At 52.5% G+C, this 18,410-nt stretch overlaps 1 protein-coding gene across 2 annotated transcripts; it reads right to left on the bottom strand.

Annotated features, from left to right (window-relative positions):
- Window positions 1–2,764: 2,764 nt before the first annotated feature.
- Window positions 2,765–16,884, bottom strand: Mxd4 (MAX dimerization protein 4). 2 transcript variants are annotated; one of them, XM_055623901.1, is made up of 6 exons: window positions 16,671–16,883; window positions 16,490–16,589; window positions 13,378–13,407; window positions 7,752–7,866; window positions 6,517–6,679; window positions 2,765–6,043 (listed from the first exon to the last, which is right to left on the bottom strand). In XM_055623901.1, the coding sequence occupies exons 1-6, from the start codon at window positions 16,732–16,734 to the stop codon at window positions 5,886–5,888; spliced, it is 630 nt and encodes a 209-aa protein (XP_055479876.1). In that variant the 5' UTR covers window positions 16,735–16,883; the 3' UTR covers window positions 2,765–5,885. The 2 variants fall into 2 exon arrangements, with proteins under 2 accessions (XP_055479876.1, XP_055479877.1); XM_055623902.1 differs by lacking the exon at window positions 13,378–13,407 and having other exon boundaries at window positions 16,671–16,884.
- Between the last annotated feature and the right edge of the window lie 1,526 nt (window positions 16,885–18,410).

Consider the following 18,410-nt stretch of genomic DNA (forward strand, 5'->3'; position numbering starts at 1 on the left):
AGATTAGGACAGGATCAGCCTGCTGACTACAAATGGCAAACACAACAGGGTTAATTATACAGAACTGGAGCATTTTCTTGGGATTGGATTAGAAACTTAAGAAGGCAAGTATGTTAAACTTGTCTCAGAGACAAGCTTGTTTTCTTATATTCAAAATCAGTTGTGATTTAGTGGAGCCAAAAGGTAAAGGGAGCTCAGGAGCTAAGAAAGTTGTGAGAATGTAATGGGTGAAAGAAACCTAAATGTAGGGCCATGTGTCTTTGCTGTCTGCCTTACTCTCCTGTCATCAATATTACAGACGTTTTATGTTTTAGACAGTATCTTTTCAGGCAGTTTTAAAAATCTTTATACAACTGTGATGTTGAAGGTTGATTTTAGAAGCAGTCTAATGGAAGCTGAAGAGATCTAGTCTCCAAATAAAATAGAGAGGGGCTGTGTTTTAAGCAAGGGAGAGACAACCTCAGGCATGTGTTAGCTTGATTCTGCAAAAAACAAAAAACAAAAAAAAAACAAAAAAAAAAAACATTTTTTTTTCAGTCACAAAAGGTCTGAGAAAGCTGGCACTGAACAACTCAGGAATGGGTAAAGGAAGGGAGCCCCAGGAGCTGGCAGAACCCTGGGGCTGTCAGCCAGTTGAGATGTGGTCTGGAAGCTTTTTCCTATTGGTCTTGTTCTTCCAGAAGGAAGTTGACTTTTCTTAGACCTCGGAGTTGGGGGAGGGGAGTTTGCTTTTCATTGTATTTATACTCATGTGACAAAAGTGAAAACTTGGTACCAAACTCAGGAGCGTTTGGGTCTGCACCAGTAGGAAGGGGTTCATGGTGATGGGTAGGGACAGGGAGGGGTCTTTGGAGCTTGAAGCCAGTGACAAGTGGCCTGGCAAAGTTTAGGGATCCTAGTTGCCCAGGACCTTAGGCTGGCTGAGAGACTCATGTCAGTTGAGGAAGACTGGGATGAGAGCCACTCACCTCCCTTCCCTGACCAGTGGCCTAACTCTGGAAAAATCCAGAACTCCTGTGCCCCAGCTATCTGGCTAAAGATTGGGAAAAAAAGAAGCCATAAAATGTTCCACTAGCAGTTAGTCCAGATTATACCAGCCCCTGATTAATAAGACCATAATCTCAGCAAAAGGAGGATAGAAAGGGACAAAGCACTCAAGGCCCGCTTTGCAGAGGAAGCTGGACTTGACCTAACCGTGAGATCCAAAATGAGATGGTAAGGACAAAGGGCTGAGTAGAAGGTAGGCTGGGTTGAGGTGAGGGACAGGAAAGAGCACACATCTGAGTTTAACTCTGGGGATGAAGGGGTGAGAGCAGCAGGGCCACCTTGGAGCCTCTCTGGCTGTCAAGAAGGGAGTAAGCAAGGGTTTGCATTGATGCAGGGATGTCACTGGGGGGCAAATATTAAGGAATATAGAGGTGGAGGGATTATGTGTGGAGGTGCCAGGGTGGGAACAGATAAGTACGGAAAGAGTACCATCTCTGAGCCTTGTCAGGCATGGTGGTGCACACCTTTAGTGTCAGCACTCAGGAGGCAGGGGCAGGCAGATCTCTGAGTTCAAGAAGAGCTTGATCTACAAAATAAATCCAGGACAGCCAGGCCTACACAGAGAAACCCTGCCTCAAAAACAAAAACATCTCTGAGCCTCAAGTTCCCTAACCATGAGATGGACCCAGCAAGACTACAGCAGGTGCTAATTATGTAGTGTGTTTAGCACAGACCCTGGCACCCACTGCCCCCAATAGGAAATGGTAGCAGGGAAGACTGAAAACCACAGTATTTGGAACTTAAATGTCCGCGTTGGCATCAGTACTCAAATAGTACCAATACCAACGTTCTAATTGTGTTCATATCAGAAAACGTTTTCTCTACGAGTCACCTTCAACTGCCTCTCTAAGGCTCCCATCCCTTCTCCTGCACCCAACAAAAGGCAAAGGCGGCAGGGATACAAGAATCCAGAGCCTGCTGCTGCCTGCTGAGAGAACTAATCCCTCTCCAGGGTTCATGGTTCCACCCTCAAACTTTATAGCAGGTGCCACTAAGCCACCTCCAAAGGGCTCGACAGAGGGTGGTAACACCATGCTCTGTGGAAGTCCCGATCCATGCTAAGGTATTCAAGGTGGCAAATCCTTGAAGGACGAGCCTCAGTGCACTCTCTCTGGGAAGATACTGAGTCCTCCAAGAATCAGGGCCAGTATTTCTGCCAGTGGGCTGGAGCTTCCTTCCCTATTGGCAGTGGCATGTCAGGGACACTGTCCTGTTTTCTCCTCCACTGTGTGTTCTAACAACCTTACAGCTGCGTCTGTGAGGACAGTTCAGAAGCCTAAGTCCCCATGCTAGAACCAAAGCACAGCTGGCCACATCTGCACCTCAGCACAGTAGGTCTTGAGGGTCAGCTTGAGGATGCTGGGATGGGCCCAGGAACGGGGTCCTTGAGGTGTGATCTGGAGACCCAGCAACTTCTGTGCAGAGGGTTCCTGGCCAGCATAGTACCCTTAAGGACTGAGCTTTGGGCCCATAGTGCCTTAGTGCCAGCAACAGGGTGAAACTACAAGGCCAACAACAGCAACACCTGGCATAGAGCAGGGTGTACGCTACTTCCACCCATGCCTTCATGCAGCTTACCAGGAAATGGAGGTTGTGGACATGTGAAGGCCGATTCCCAAGGGCCAGGATGACCCAGGCTCCAGTGAGTCAGGCCCTCTAGCTGAAGCTAGAGAGAAAGGAGCAAAGCAGGGAGACAGAAAGAACTAGAAACAGAAGGTGAGGTATAAAAAAATCTGTATTTATATTACAATGACAGAATGACACAGCACAGCCCCATCTGTTAGACAGGTGGGATTGGGGGGCCCATTCCACTCTGTAGCTCAGGTCTCATAACTCACCCACTGCACTGGCACCAGGCCTCTTGTGTAGCCCCAGACTCTGGCACGGAACCTGCCCTAGTGCCCTAGTTTAGAGGCCTGAGATAACTTGCTTGCTGGCCTGGGGTAAGATCCTCTGTGCAGGCACAAGGGGCGAGAGGCTAACTGACCCCACAGAGGCAGGGAAGGCTTGGGGCAGACAGAAGGGTAGGGACTGTCCAGCCACAGTCTGGTGCACAACTCCATCTGCTTAGGAAGGCACGCTCAAGCAGCTGCAGCATAAGACTACAGAGGTGGGCCTAGGGCCCATATAGAGATAAAACCTCTGTGTCCTCTCCTGCTAGACCAGCTGGGCCTGCAGCAGGATGGTGGGTCTGGTATATCTGGACCACCTTCCAGTAAGGGGCACAAGCCTGAGCCAGGAGTTCTGAGTTCTGTTATGGAGCACCACTTGGCTTGCATGGACAGGTGCAAGTGGAGGACACAGAAGCAGCTATTTTGGTCCAGATTTCTTTCTACAGATACACAATAGCCTTGGCTGAATCCCATGGCCACCAGTAGTGGCCATAGTGTGCAAATGGTAGAGAGCAGGAGGAGGAGTAATGAATATGTAACTCTTAGCACCAGCTCCCATGCCTATGGACCACCCTCACACACCTGCAAGTAGGAGGAGCAGCTGGCTAGCACCCCTGGGTGACTGAGGCGGCCAACTCCTAGGCTAGATGGGAACCATAGCCTGAAAAGGCAAAGGGCTGAGCTGCCATGAAATTCAGCCAAGGGGGCCACTCTGATCACCAAGAGTGGACTCTGCTGGCAGTGGTGGAAGCAGAATCTGAGGTGCTGCAGATGGAGCAAGTAGCTGATAATATAAGAATTCAGGGCACATCAGGAATCCTGGAGTTCCAGGGCCCTGAAGCAAGGCCTTTAAACATAGCTCTGTCCTGTGCTAAGGGTGGGTGTGCTTAAAACAAATGCCCGAGAGACATGCTCAGCAGACACTGAAATCCCCAGTTGGGCTGAAAATGTAGACAGAACCAATTTACTAAGATACTGGTTATCCTTCTATTTCATGGGCTTTTACCCAGGCCTGCTGTCCACCTGTCCTCTGGAGTACCCAAAGGGCAAGTTCTATACCAGAGCTGTTTCCAGGCACCCTGTTCTGCCTATCAGTAAACCACCCACCCTTGGATGCTCATTGGCATGACTGAAGATAAACAAGAATTTCCCCCACAGTTTAAAAATTGTTTACAAATGCACCAGAGGAGGTGGCAGGTGCTGCTGTAGGCCAGCCCATGGCCACTACCCAAATATTGCTGTGTGGTACCCCTAGAGACAAGGTCTTCTAGTACTGAAAGGCCAACAGAAGCCTCCTGGTCAGGCCTGCCTAACCTCCAGGGAACTGTACTTATTAGCTGTCCATGGCTGACACTCCAGGTCCTTGCCCAAGGCCCAGAGAAAAGGCCCTACGCCAGCAGGCCTGCTGTCCCCAAACTTTCAGTCGCAGCCACCCTGCCAATTACCATGGAGGCAACACTGGAGGCAGGTCATAGCCCTGCAGGATACAAAAAATTAGCCACGGGAGTCACACAGGCATGCACATGTCCCTCCCAGGAGGATGCAGCTGCTGGGAGGGGCTAGGGGCTACCTGTGGGAAAGCAGTGAAGGGGGCACCCGCCATCAGGCCTGGTGCATCCCATAAGCCATGGGGACGTGCTGGTGGCAGTGGGCGGGGTGAGACGGGGACACAAGGCACACTATGACGACGTGACAGGACGGGTCCCTGAGACACTGGGTTGCTCCCACCCCTCAGCAAACCAGGACGCAACAATGGCTAGGAAAATAGAGTACAAAAATCTCATACAGGAAATAGAGACGGCACACACTCACGTCCCTTGGCGAGCCTTCAGAGCTTCTTTTCTCTTTTTAAAAATGTTTCTGTTTTGTGTTTTGGGCAAAGCCTCTGCCAGCTGAGGCTGCCCTGGGCAGGGCTTGTGAGGCTCCTTCTGAGAGCTCCCTGTCACACTTTTTTTTTTTTTTTCTTTTTTTCTTTTCTTAAGAAAGGGAGTTGAGAAAGCTTGAAGGACTCAGTGGTTTCAGCTTGCCACCCAGCTTATTCCAGTCCCTTGCCAGGAAGAAAGGCCCTATCTATTTCCTGTGCAGACTAGGCAGAGCCATTTGGGCTGGCCTAGGTAAGCAGGGGCCTGAGTGAGAGTCAGGCACAGGCTAGGGACCATCATTTCCAAATGACCTCAGGCAAACTATCTCAGGACATACATTCTCTGATGTCCACATGTCTGTGTGTATATGTTTGTAGGTGTGAGCCTAGGCGTATGTGTATACATCAGATGGTCCTAAAAGAGCAGAGCTACCCAACTTGATATAAGGTGGTCCAGCCAGACCCCAGGGACATCCCCATGGCTCCTGACACCATGGAAAGGAGGCCACCCACCTGCTCCAGATGTTCACCCAAGTCCTGCCCTTCACAGATCCCTCTGTCCACACCTCAGGAGTCTGTGGACAACAGGTAGATGGATAGATGGATGGACGGACTGCTGCACCTGCCTGCCTGCCTGCCTGCCTTCCTTTCTTCCTTCCTTTTTCCTTCCTTTCTCAGTCCACTCCTCTCTCCTGGGATCCGATGATGGGGTTCAAGCTCCCCATGGTGGTCATTAAGGCCCCTACACGGATCCCACTGAGATTTGTAGCAACAACATTTAATACTTCTGGAATGATTAGGAATCTGAGAACAGATCGTGGGCGGCTACGCTGGGCTCCAAGATGTGAGAGCCTGACCCTGCTTCCCTGCATGGGGTCTTGCCCTGCAGAGAAGGGGCAGGCAGCTTGAGTCCTGACCAAAGGGTGGTCAGGCAAAGGCAGGCAGACCAGGCAGCAGCTGTAGCTTCGAGAATGGCACAGCAGGAGGCCCATGACGAGGCTGGCTTCAGTCAAGGGAGGACTGGAAGGCTGAGACGCTTGGCTAGGTGAGCAGGCAGGTGGGCCAAGAAGCAAAGAACATGGAGCCTACGAAAGGCCAGGGCAGCCAGGCCGCCTGCAAGGGTGCCCATAGCTGCTGTCGCTGCAGCCACTGCTCTGTAGGCTGTAGTGGTCATCGGCATCACTGCTGCTGCCAACACTGTCCAGCTCCCCAGGGCCAAACTCCATGCCCTCTATGTCCACCTCTGAGAGAACAGAGAGAGGATGGGTCAGGGTGGCCCACCACGGAAGCCAGCCTGCGGCTCCCTTCTAACTTAGAGCCCATGCTTCTCTTTTATGGAAGTGGAGGCTGGGATTAGGGGAGCAAAAGAGGTCCTTTGGGCCCTGAGGTGGAAGAGGCTAGGATGGTTCTAGTCAAAGTCAAGTTATGAACCCAGACTTTGTAGCACATTGCCCAGAGGCATCCTCTGCCTTCACACAGCCATACCATGGCCTCTGTGCCTCACTGTCTTCTTCCCATCCATCCCTTCTTCATGCAAGGATGGAGAATCGCTGTAGTACTGCCAGAAGTTAGTTCAAGTGGCGTGGACGCCTTGTCACCTCTAGGATCATTCCCACACTAGGTACTTCCTTGTTCCCCTGGAACTTTGGTGATCCCCATACCCAGAGGCCAGGGATGGGCTGCCCCAGCTTATACCTTGCTTGCCTGGGGACTTACCTTGTTCTGAGTCATCCGTGGACACAGCAGAACCAGTGCTGTCAGTGCGCACACGTTCTACACTCTGCACCGATAGCTGCTCCAGACGTCGCTTTAGGAAGCGGTGCTCCCTCTGCAGCTGCTCCTTGATGCTTAGTGCCCTGCGGTCCTGCTCCTCCAGTTTCTGGGGATAGAGGGTGGTCTGTGATCCCATAGCCAAGAAGAAGTAAGCTTCCTTAGGCATAAGCACAGAAGCTTTACAGGCAGGATCCTTACCCACAACATGGCCTGCTAGACAGAGCCACAGAGTTGTCCAGCCAAAGGCTTAATATTTCCTTCCTCACCCCAGCAAGGTGACCACTTACTCAGCTTGGTCTTTCACTCTCAGCCTGCTGACTTAGTTGTAGAATGCCCAGTCCTGCTGGCTAGCCCCAGGAAGTGCAGACACATGTGGGCTTCAAGCCTTGAGGCAGTGTCATCCAAACTGGCAGGCACCTCCCTCCAGCCCTACTCATGAGAGCCCACCTGCCCCCAGACTGGGCTTTCACTGAGTCTACCCGCATCATGTGAAAATGGAACAGTGCTGGGAAAATGGTGAGGGCACCTGCAAGCAGGCCTGATGTATTCTCTAAGGCAGATCTTCCTACTTTCTTAAGGCCCACCTGAGACACTGCTGTTCTATTAAAACCCCAGGGCCTTGGATATAACTCTTTCAAAGTTACTGCCACCGGACCTGTGAGGCCACACCTGTGAGACAGAGGACCCCCTCTGAGGGGAAAGAGACCTACGGTGGTTGACTGAAAATGTTCCAAGAACACTAAACTGCAACAGGCAACATCTCCCTCACCTAGCCTCACACCAACTCCTAAGAAGTTTCTACCACTCCTCCCTCTCCCCTTTAAACACTGTCTATGAAGGCAAACAATGACTTCTTGCCCCTCTCTTACCTCCGTCTCTTCTTTCAGCTGCTTCCCTTTCATAGCCCAGCACTATAGAGAACTATCTGTACCAGCCTGGAGCCTGTCCTATCCAGCCAACTATCCTGTCTCCCTGCCAATCACCACTCAACAAAACCCAACACAAGCCATGTAACCTCCACACCACCAATCAGCTTCTGTTGGGCTTCCCCATAAGCTCCTGATACATACCTGCTGGGTGATTCTACCACCTACCTCCAGCTCCTCTGAACCACTGCTGCCCAAGGGTAGGGATGGCTGGGGGACTTCAGGGTGGCTGACTGGACACAGCATGCTTACCTTGATGTGCATCTTAGCACGCTTCAGGAGGCTCAGAGTGGTGTGGCGTGTGCTGTCGGGGCCCAGGGGTACCAGCTGCTTGAGCTGCTCCAAGTAGAGCCTGAGTTTAGCTCGTCTGAAAGAGCCAGAGACAGACTATCAAGCTAGGTAGCAAATTCCACAGAACTATGGCAAGTGAGGCTGGTATAATGTGAAAGTGGCCAGCTGGGAACCTCCACAGGCCCCAGCACCACTATAGGCCGGCCTCTTGGCCTGGGAGTTGGCCTAGACTCTGCCTCAAGGCTGGAGTATCTGGATCCCTCTCCAGGAGTTCCTTCCTGGCCTGGATAATACCTCCACTCAGGAGCAGCCTGGCACAGTAACTCTGTGGATGTGGTGTCCACATGATTCCTGGGCCTAAGAGCCCAGGGAACAAATATCTGAGTCACCTACTGTGCCCTGTACAGTGTGCTCTAGTCACTCTTGTCCTCACAGAAACATGAGTTGAAAAGGTAGAGGGAGGGCTGAGGACCACCTTTCTCTGCTGAGTTTGTGGTCTCGTTGGAAATTGCATCATTCCAGATTTTTGTTCCTGTATCCATTTGTGTGAATCTGTTTTTTTCACAAAACATGGAGCCATATTCATAGTACTTGTTCATGTGCTGCAGTACTCTCCTGCCTGGTCTGAAGGTGCAACTAGTTCACCTCCAGAACTACCTCTGACATTACAATGATAAGAGAGACTACTGTCTGCACATTCCACCTGACCAGTATCTGCAGGAAACCAGTGTTCTGCCCATTATCCACTTATGGAGCTAACCACGCTCCCTATAGGAAGCCAAGGTGGTTTCTAAGTCAATTTCTAATTGGACAAATTCTTTAGAAGTGTAACTGGCAGGTCAAAAACAAAATTTTTTTTGAAGATTTTGAAAACCTGTTGCCCATCTGCCCTGTCATGGCCAGTGCCCACACACACTCCTTCTTTTACAGTGTTTTGTTTGTTTAAATTTGCCTGTTTTTTTTTTTTTTTCTAAAGAGGGGGGGTGTGTGTGGAGTTGGATGGGTCGGGGAGGTGGGAAAAATCTGGAAGGAGATGGGGGGAAACCATGATTAGAGTATATTGTATGAGAGCCAGGTGTGGTGGCGCATACCTGTGATCCCAGCACTCAGGGAGGCAGAGGCAGGTGGATCGCTGTGAGTCGAGGCTAGCCTGGTCTACAGAGAGTCCAGGACAGCCAAGGTTACACAGAGAAACTATGTCTCAAAAAACCAATATATAGTCACAAAGCCCAAGTACACCCATAGACTCTCTCAGTCCTAAAAGACTCTGGAAGGACAACAGGCAGGAACAGCCATTTCTTGGACAAGGGAGGGGGCCCTTGGGAGCAGGAAGACTGTAGAGAGATGTTAATAGCCACACACAGAGGGTTGGAGTGCCACCCATGGCCATTATGCCTTTCAAACTGCACCCATTGCTGACAAAGTACTTTCTCATCTAGCGTCCTGGCCTAGGACCCTGAGGCCTTTTTTGGTGAACTGGAGTTAGACCTTTGCAAGAGGTCTAACTCAAGTTAGACCCTGAGGCTGGGCTTAGCCAGGAGGCAGAGTGAGTGAGATCTGTGTAGGCCCCAGACCCTGCCTCAAGGCTAGAGGATCTTCAGGCTCACCATACACAGCTCCCGGCTCCATGCTACTGCATGCATAGTTACCCTCCCAGGGAATCCAGATCTCAGCTGCACTGCTTCCAGCACAGTGCACATACAACCCTAGGAACTGAATAAAGCTGGACTAGGGAACAGAGATGGAGCCTTCCAGAGATAGTGTCCATTGTCCTGGTGCCATCACTGGGATATGGCAGGTGAAGCTGCCAGGTACCTTCTCACCAGCTGTACTTGTTACACAGCAAATAGCAATTCCTACAACCCATCACTTAATCATGTCAGCAGCAATGGCTTTTTGGAAATTGACAGAAAGTGCAAATTGACAAGAAACAAAGTATTCCCAAGTTCTCTGTCCCAGATATGACCACACTGTTGTTTCAGTGTATCTATTTTTCCAGTTCATGAGTGTTAAGTGAAAACATTAGGATACAGAACCACATGTGACAAGTGATCCACTTTTGTTTAAAAAATAAAAAGAGCAGACGCACAGAGGAGACTCAACAAAACACAATGAAGCACAGGAAGCATGCATCTCCAGGGATGCGGCTGGCAACCTTTATTTCTTTAGCTTTGTGCTCTTCTGTATTTTCCAGGTTTTCTATGCTTTTTAAAACCCCACATTTACTTTTACAATCAGAGAAAGACATGTTTGTACAAGAAAGAAACACGGCTGAAAGACAATTAACAGTAGGAACGCACTTGCAGTACATATAAAAAGACAGAACGGTTAGTATTCGTGATATTTTGAGCTCATACACATCAAAAATTAAGAATACTGCCTCCGTGTAACAATGAGCAAAGGACACAAACAGGCGAATTGCAGGAAACAAAGGGCAAATCTAACATGAAAACGGACTCCATCCCATGAGTAATTAGGAAATAAAGACTCAAACAAATGAGCAGATGTTCATTTTCTCCTTTGTACCTACTGGAATGGAAAGAGGTGGCTGAACTCACTTGGGGGGCACAGGGAGGCCTGTCACAGTTCCAACTGACCACTGAGCAGTACTTCTATTTTATGTCTAGAATCTGGGTGCTACAAACCATCCCTGGGCATCTGAAGACTTAGCTCCACCATGATCAGAGGGAACCTGGGATGTACAGCCGTGGGCCTCTACAGGCTCTGAGGCCAGGGGGCTGGGGACACAAGGACATAGGTCTGGAGCACTTACATGGTATTGGATGAAGGATCCTGGTGGGGATAGTGGGTAACAAGGGCCCCTTATCATTTCAGGGGCCTCCAAGTAACCAGGATAAGGTCTCTGGCTAGAGTGTAGGGAGCACATGAATAATAGTTTAGAAAAAGGTTATTTCTTCAAGAGGCAAAGAAAAGTCACATGGCCATACACAGCAATGTAAAAGTAATATGTCAACCCAAACCCAGGAGAGTCCACACCCAGGGCTAAGCCTATGGCTGCTGAGGGGATGTGGGAAAGGCCCTCCCATATTCTGAGCATCACAGTCCTAATGTCTAGAATCTAAGTCCTCCCTAAAGTCACTACAGCACGCCAGACTCAAGACATGCATGGCTGTCCCTACGCATTCCAGACTTGTCAAACCCCTGTGGTTCTAAAGGAGGCAGAACTGACCCCTGGAATTTCTGCATTACTATCATCAACAGCCCTCCCTCTCCTCACAGCCTATCCCTTGACCCTGCCACACCTAGTGTCTCACCAAAACCCCCTACTCCTCAAAGAAAGGCCTAAAAGCTGGGGGTGAAGACTTGGCTCCATGCCAGGGTCCCCCAGCACATATGGGTCAGAGTCCTGGCTGGATGACAGAAGTTCCAGGCCAGGTTACTGGGAAAAAGGCAGTGAGGAATTCCACCACAGTCAGTAGGACGGGGCCAGGGGAGCCCCATTCTTTTCTATTTATTAGCATCTTCTAGCTGTTGCTAACAAACATGTTCCTTGTGTGGTTCCACATGGCTGCATCAGGCACTTGTGGGCACCCATGCAAGAGCATGCCAAGGGTACCATGGCAAGCCTTAATAACCATCTTTATGCCTGGGTTAGGGGCCTAGCTGAGGGCTTAGACCTGACCTCTGAAATAGACTGGGACATTCCAGGAGTGCCAAGGTCCTGGAAGAACACCTAGAGCTCTCATTAACACTAGCTACGACCAAGGACTAGAGCTGAGCCTAGGAGGGTTGCCGGGCCCTGAGGTCAGCCACAAGTGCCAGCCTTGCCAGATATACCAGAGCTACTGACCTACAAAGGTAGTAGGCCTAGGCTTGGCTGGGTACTGTTCAAAGCTCCAAAAGGGGATGTTCCACAGGCCCACCTGAGTCTCTTTGACGGATACTTCTAGTGAAGGCAGTGTCCAGGGTATGCTTCTTATGGTCTGCTAGGCAGCTAGCCATGTGTTTCCTTCCTTCCTCGGGACAATACACAGCCCTTCCTTCAGCCAGCAGCCAGAAACACCGGCATCAATCTCAGGCCAGCTACAGCCAGCCATAACTGATGACCCTACCAGGGCCCAAGCCCCAGGCCCGACTGCTCAGGGCTGTCTATATCTATGTCCTGATCAGCTAGGTAGAAAAACTCTGCCTTGATCTGGGTGGCAGAAAGCCCCAAGATGCCCATCCAATTTTACCCTGTGTTAAATTAAGGTCCTCCATGAGACCCAGTCTAACTATAGGCTTGTGAAGGATGGAGGATGGCAGAGACCAAGGCCAAGGTCAATGGATATCTGCAAAGGTCAGAGGTCAACCCTTATCCTCCCTAGAGGTTGCCATACCCTTACTACCCACTCTTCCCTCAATGGCATTCCCCATCTATCCTCACCACCAGCTGTCCTCCCAAACACTGCTTCCAGAAAGCCCTTACCATAGGCTAGGCCAATGTGCCTGAGTCTGGACAAGGTGGGTTGATCTCTTCTGACCTAGTAGAAACCCCAAGCCTGCCTCACACTGGCTTCCATCCCTGTGGCCTGGCCCCTTGGGAACCCCCCAAACACATAAACCAGTGCAGGAAATGCATCTCCTCAGGGAACATGGTGTTCTGTCCCTGCCCAGCCACCCGCCCCAACTAGAGTCCTGAATCCCGGGAGAGCGGAAGTTGGCGCTGCACTGGGCGCAGGCATGGAGGAGGGGGAGGGAAAGAACTGGCTGGGCTCCAGACTTTTCCAGTGCACCCAGGAGGGCTCATCTAGGATGCAGAGTTATGTACCCCACCCCTTAAACTGCAAGAAGGCAAGACAGAATTGGTCCACTCTACAGACAGGAGCAGAGGTCAGGATAGAGCTGCTGCCTAGTATCTCTCAAAGGCTTTCCCTGTCCTCGCATGGGGGATACTGCTTATGTGGCTGCCTGGCCTAAAATACCTCTGCTTCAGCTTAGGCTGCTGCTGGCAGCCACGAGTATCTCCTTCACCTCCAAACTCCCAGGCCCAGCCATACCTTGTCACCACTGTCAGAGGGGGAGACACAAATGACAAAATGAAGCAGCCTCAATGGCCACCAGCCATACCAGGAGCTGACTAGAGCCAGGGTGCAGGGAGAATACTTGGGCCTGATGCCCTTCTGGTGCTCTCTCAGTCATGCAGAGCATCATAGATCCTTAGAAAGGAGGCCCCAAAAGGACAAAGGGAAAAGGGGAAAGGGCTGAATCCCATACAAAGGCCACTGCACTGAGAGCTGAAACAAAGCTTCTTAAGGGGCTTAGGAACACCTAATCACACCCCTGTCCTCTTCCAGGGAGCCAACTCAGACTGCTACCAGTACAAGGAGCTATGCTTCAAATCCTTGGTACCCACCCAGCTCTGACCCCTGGCTAAACACCAAAGAATAGGGCCTGAGCCCAGACCTTGTCTGCCAATCCAAAAACGCTTGAGAACAGACCCTGGCTCCCTCTAGAACTGGCCTCTCCAGAGCCTAGAGCATAGCCTGGCAACCCAGACAGGTCAGGCCAGAAAAAATATCCCTCAGTAGGGGGGTTGAGGGCAGTCACATCCAGTAGCTCACATGGGAATGGGGGTGCCACTTACCTGTGCTTTTCTAGTTCGTTGTGTGAAGACCTGTTTAGAGAGATAGAAAGACAGGGCTCACTCTAAGGCAGAGCACAAACAACAGTGGCTCTTTGTAGAGAGCCAAGAGCCCTTCCACAGTGACTTGGAGGATCTAGGTCCAGGATATCTCTGGATGTTGAGAGCTAGGGCAGGTATTCAGCTGCCTACCAAAGGCTTGGGTAACCTCACACTGAACTACAAAAATTGGGGGGGAGGGCACAGAGATGCAAGTAGATCTAAGGGGCCCATTGCCACACAAACCAATCAGTGAGGCTCACGGTGGCTCTCACTGGCAGGAGGACAAAGGGCCCCTTCCAGAGTAGGTAGAAAGTCCTAAGAAACAGGAGTAGCTGGTATTGGAAATGTCTAAGTGTCCAGCAACCTTCCTTCTCTGCTCCCCTTTCTCTGAGGCCAGCTGTGCCCTTTTATGCAACACAATCCACACAACACACACACACACACACACCCCCCACACAGAACCAGTGGCAGTCTGAGCATGTAACCCGAAGGCCAGGCCCTCAAGAGACAAGATGATCCTGTCCTCCCATGGCCACTCTGTCATACAGATAGGAATATCCAGGACAGAGCTGTTAAAGCCAAGTCACCTTACAGGGGCATTTGAAAGAAATGTATGCTTTTTGGAGGCCTGTAGTTACATAGAAGATGGCTGCTTCCATTTCTCTCACAAGCTGTATTACACTAGAACATATTAACCAGGGACCAAATCTACCTTCTTTCAGAACAGTAATCCCCACGGTTTGCTTGAACCCCACAGGACAAGCCCACTTACTTGCAGCAGACTTCTGAATACCACAGGTGCTACTCAGGTTTCCAAGTATCTCTCTCAATCTAAGGGAATGCCACAAACCAACAAGGGCTTCTCGGTCCCCAGGTTGCTGCACATACGAGCAGGAAGCTTAGGACACACCCGGACCAAGTCCCACCTGGGCTTCTGCTGGCCACTGCCCACCTACCCCTTCCTCTATTGCTTCGGAACTTGAATCTGTTATCTTTCACCAAAAAGCGTACACACACTGCCTTCCCCACCTACTGAAGCCATCAGGGTACCAGCTCACCCATCAGGCCCTGCAGATTCCTGGGCTAACCTTACTGTGTAGTTCCCAGGGTCTTCCAAGACCTGCTAGTCACTAGGTCTTGGCCAGAGCCTCAGAATCGCTCCACGGGCCAACCAGAGCTAAGCAGCTCCTCACTGACCTCTGGAGAACTGTCCTTCAAGCCAAAACTGCAGCCCAACTGGGTCTGTAAGACTGCTACTTTGTGTAGAAGGCTGGGGGCAGTAGTGGCCTTCAGTGCTGAGACAGCCCCCACTTCCAGCACCAAAGGATGACACTTGTCTTGCTCCCAGCCCTGGGCCACAGGGCCACTCTTCAGCAGCATGGAGGATGGCCTTTCTTGGAACTCTTCCTGAGTCCAGTAATCCTGTGTGGGAGCTTGTCCCACAGGTTCTAGAAGCACCGGTGCCTGAGGAGAGGTCACGGCTGTGCCAGATGCTGTCTGGCCATCACTTTGATCTGATCCTTCAGCTCCCCTTCTCAAAGAACTTGACCCTGAAAGGCCAGCTCCAGCCCCCTCCCACGGAGTCACCGCCATTAGGGTCCTGTACAAAGTCCTAAGAATCAATCACAGGGCTGCTGTCTCCTTACCTCAGTGCTTCCCTTGACCATCTCTCACCCTGGCCTGTTTTCCCAGCTCCTCAATTCAGCTTGACTGAATACAGCCTCCAGGGAGAAAGGGCTGTCAACCAGGCCCTAAGGCCTTAGGCCTTGAGGGAGTACATTCTGTCCAAGGAAGCTTTAGGGGAGGTACACCCAAGTCAGGAAGGCCCTCTGTATCCTCTGCCCCTTGCACCCAGTTCTGCATCCCAGCAGAAGGTAGAAGGCTAGGACCTCATCCAGAAACCGGGGACAGAGGTGGTTAAGTGGCCCTAGGCAAGCAACTGAATCTGTCTGTGCCTTGGCTTCCTCAGTTGTAGAGATCAAAATAAGACTTCTTTTAGAAGGCTAGGTCAGATTGCTTACTTGTGTATATGGCAGAAGCATTTGAGGGCCTCCGCTCAGGAATTCCTATCAGCTGTGGGTACTCCATGCCACAGGCACCTGAGCTCCCAACCTGGGGTTTAGGGCAACAGAAGGAGGGGCCAGGCCATCTCACTGTGGAAGCCTGGGACAGTGAGGCCTCCAACATACTTTGTCCTTTTGCAAACTGTCCAAAGCAGCAGACAGACCAGGGGCTGGGACTCAGGCAGTTAGAAATTCAACAATTTCTTGCCAGGCCTAGGACACCACAGAAATAGGTCCTTGTGCCAGCCTCTCTGTTTCCCAAGAACAGACAGGCCACAGGAATGAGCCGCACCCTCTGCCAAGGGGCCCAGAAGCCCCCATCCTGCCAGGGAAGCTCCCAGACTGACCACACAGGAGTGGCTAGGCCAATATTGGCCCCTAGACAGTGTCAGGTGTGCCATGGTCCCCACTGAGGCCAGGAAGGTGGAACCCTTAGGAGTCCTAGCAATGCCCAAACCCCAGCTTGAGGGCTTCCTCCAAGAACAAGGCCAAGATGAAGAGAGTCGGACCTTGGGACTCTTGGTAGAAATAACTCCTTGCAGCTCTTCACAAGGCCAGCCCTGCACTTGTAGTTGGAGTTTCCCGTCAGTAGGCTGCACAAGACTGGTAGGTACCCAGGGAGGGGTCTCGGGCAGGCTCCTGGGGGCAAGGTGCTGGGCCTAAAAGCACAGCCAGCTCCAGGAAGTGCAAGGGAAGGAGGACTGCCCAGTTCGGCCCAAGCGAGGTTGTAGCGGTCGGCACCAACTGACAACTCCTCTCCTGTCTGGAAAAGTCCAGAACGGCTCTGGGCGAGCGCGGGCGCTGTACGCGTGGCACTGTTTACGGCGGCGGGAGGCGCGGCCGCGGGAAGATGGCGACGCGCGGGCGGGGCCGGCACCTCCTCCAGGCGGGCCGCCCGGGTGCGCACAGGACTGCGCTGGGGACGCGGAGAGGACGGGGACACTCGGGCGGGGCCAGCCCGAGCTGGCTGGCCACAGCGAGCGGGGCTGGGGGGGGGGGGGGGGGGGTACCTGTTGTTCGGGGCCTTGCGCACCAGGCCGGACGTCTTTGTTTTCTTCCTGGCGAAGTCCCCGTCGAAGGGCAGCACGGAGGCGTAGCCGTGCTCGGCCTCTGCGGGACAGACGGTGCGGTCAGCGGCCCCCTGCTCCCGCCCGCTGCCCGCCCACCCTGGCACAAAGGGGCGCCGGCTACCTCGGTCCCTACGCTCCAGGTACTCGGCCGCCTCCAACAGCAGCAGCAGGGAGTTCAGCTCCATCCTGCCGCCCGCGCATGGGACGGCGGCGGCGGCTGCCCGGCGCGCTCCTGCCGGCTCTGCTCGCCGCACGCCCCGCGCCTGGCGGCACACCAGCCCAACTTGCGGACTCCAGCGCTGGGCCGCCACCCTCCGCCCCAGGCCCTCAAATTGACACATAAGGCGAGCGGCGGTCGACGCAGCCAATAGGCGCAGGTGCTCTGGCCTAGGGGGCGGGTCCTAGGCTAGCGTCGGCCAATGGGAACTGGCCGAACGCCTGGGGCAGAGCTGAGAATGTTGACAGATGCGAAGCTTGGCTGGGATAGGCTGGCCCCAGTAGTAACAATTTAGAAGCCCAAGCTTAGCAACAGCACGTGGTGGCCCGGCCCCAGTGCTCGCTGACTGGCGGCCGTCGTGCATGTTAAGTAGGTATTGCACACCGATTGGGCCAGTCCTTCTATGTAAATTGAGGCTGCGGACCAATGGCCGGCGACGGGGCGAGGGGCCAATGAGGGCGCCGGGGCAGGACGCGTTGCCGAGAGGAAGCACGGAGCGGTGGGACGGCTGCCCGGCCTACGCTGGGGCCCGGAGGACGTGGACCGTGTCTCGGTAGACACCCGGCAGGATGCGCTGCGGACACGCGCCCCGGCGCTTTGTCGTGCCCATGCACGTCGTGCGCAACGACCTGTTGCCCAGAGTCAGCTGTACCACAGTCTCGGGGGAGGACCCAGCTGGGAGCCTGATTGGGGCCGGCTGGGATCTCGCTAAAGGACTGCAAACGACACCCGTCTGTCACGAATAGGGGCTTCAGGGAAAGCTAAAACTTGGGACAGGGACACAGATTGGAACCTAAAAGCTTATCAGAAGATGTCAGACCCAAAGTAGGCACGATCACTCAAGTTTCCTAGTGGCCATCAGGAGTCAAAGGAAGGTTACCAGGCCTAAAGAAGGACCTCCAAGATCTGCTGACACAAGCGAGAGGAGTCCGGAGTGTAGACTGTTTGTGGTGCATGGTCTAAGTGTAGGGCCATTCCAAGAGCCAGGCTGTTGACAAAGAGGGTGAGCTCTTCACCAAGCTCTTGGCTGTCTTGGCCACCCTGCACCCTAATGACCTGGACCCGTCAGGCTGGCCTATAGATGCATGGAGGGATGGGCAACCCAAAATGCCCTAACACTGTCCTTCTCTACCCCACTTGTCCCACCCCTTGATCCTCTCTGGTTGGGGACTAGCCAGCAGGCTGGACAGTTCTGTGGCCTGAGATGGCTGGACAGCAGCCCCTAAAATGGAAGGAGGTGACTGTAGCAAACAGAAATTATTGATGCTGTACTTTACTTTAGGACCAAGGTGAATGCATTTTGTGCACTGCCTGTGGGTCCCCACATGCCCACCATGCAGAGAAGGGAGCTTGCAGTGTCCCCTTGAAATAGAAAAATGGAAATTAGTGCTCCCACACTCAGGGCTGCTAACAATCTGGAAATGTGGAAACCAGAGCCACCTCCCCTCCAAGCCTGGGCGTGAGCCACAGATGTCTGACCTGTGGGGCAGGATTAAGAATAACAGGTGCTCAGATGGAGCCTGCAAAACCAAAAGAGGAACCTCATGCTGCCATAAACAGTCCTGTATAGACACCGAAAGAACTCCTCAGGGTTGGCTGAGGTGCCTCCTGGACCAGCCCCACAATCATCCTCAGAGCCAGCAT

This window comes from Psammomys obesus, unplaced genomic scaffold (assembly GCF_907164565.1).
Source record: "Psammomys obesus unplaced genomic scaffold, mPsaObe1.curated_primary_1811, whole genome shotgun sequence".
NCBI classification, from domain to species: Eukaryota; Metazoa; Chordata; class Mammalia; order Rodentia; family Muridae; genus Psammomys; species Psammomys obesus.

Coding starts and splice junctions, on each gene's coding strand:
- Mxd4 (XM_055623901.1), bottom strand. CDS start 16,734: ATGGAGCTGAACTCCCTGCTGCTGCTGTTGGAGGCGGCCGAGTACCTG. Junction 6,680..7,751: donor GTGCTAAGATGCACATCAAG/GTAAGCATGCTG, acceptor CTCTATCCCCAG/AAACTGGAGGAGCAGGACCG. Junction 6,044..6,516: donor CACGGATGACTCAGAACAAG/GTAAGTCCCCAG, acceptor CTGTTCTCTCAG/AGGTGGACATAGAGGGCATG.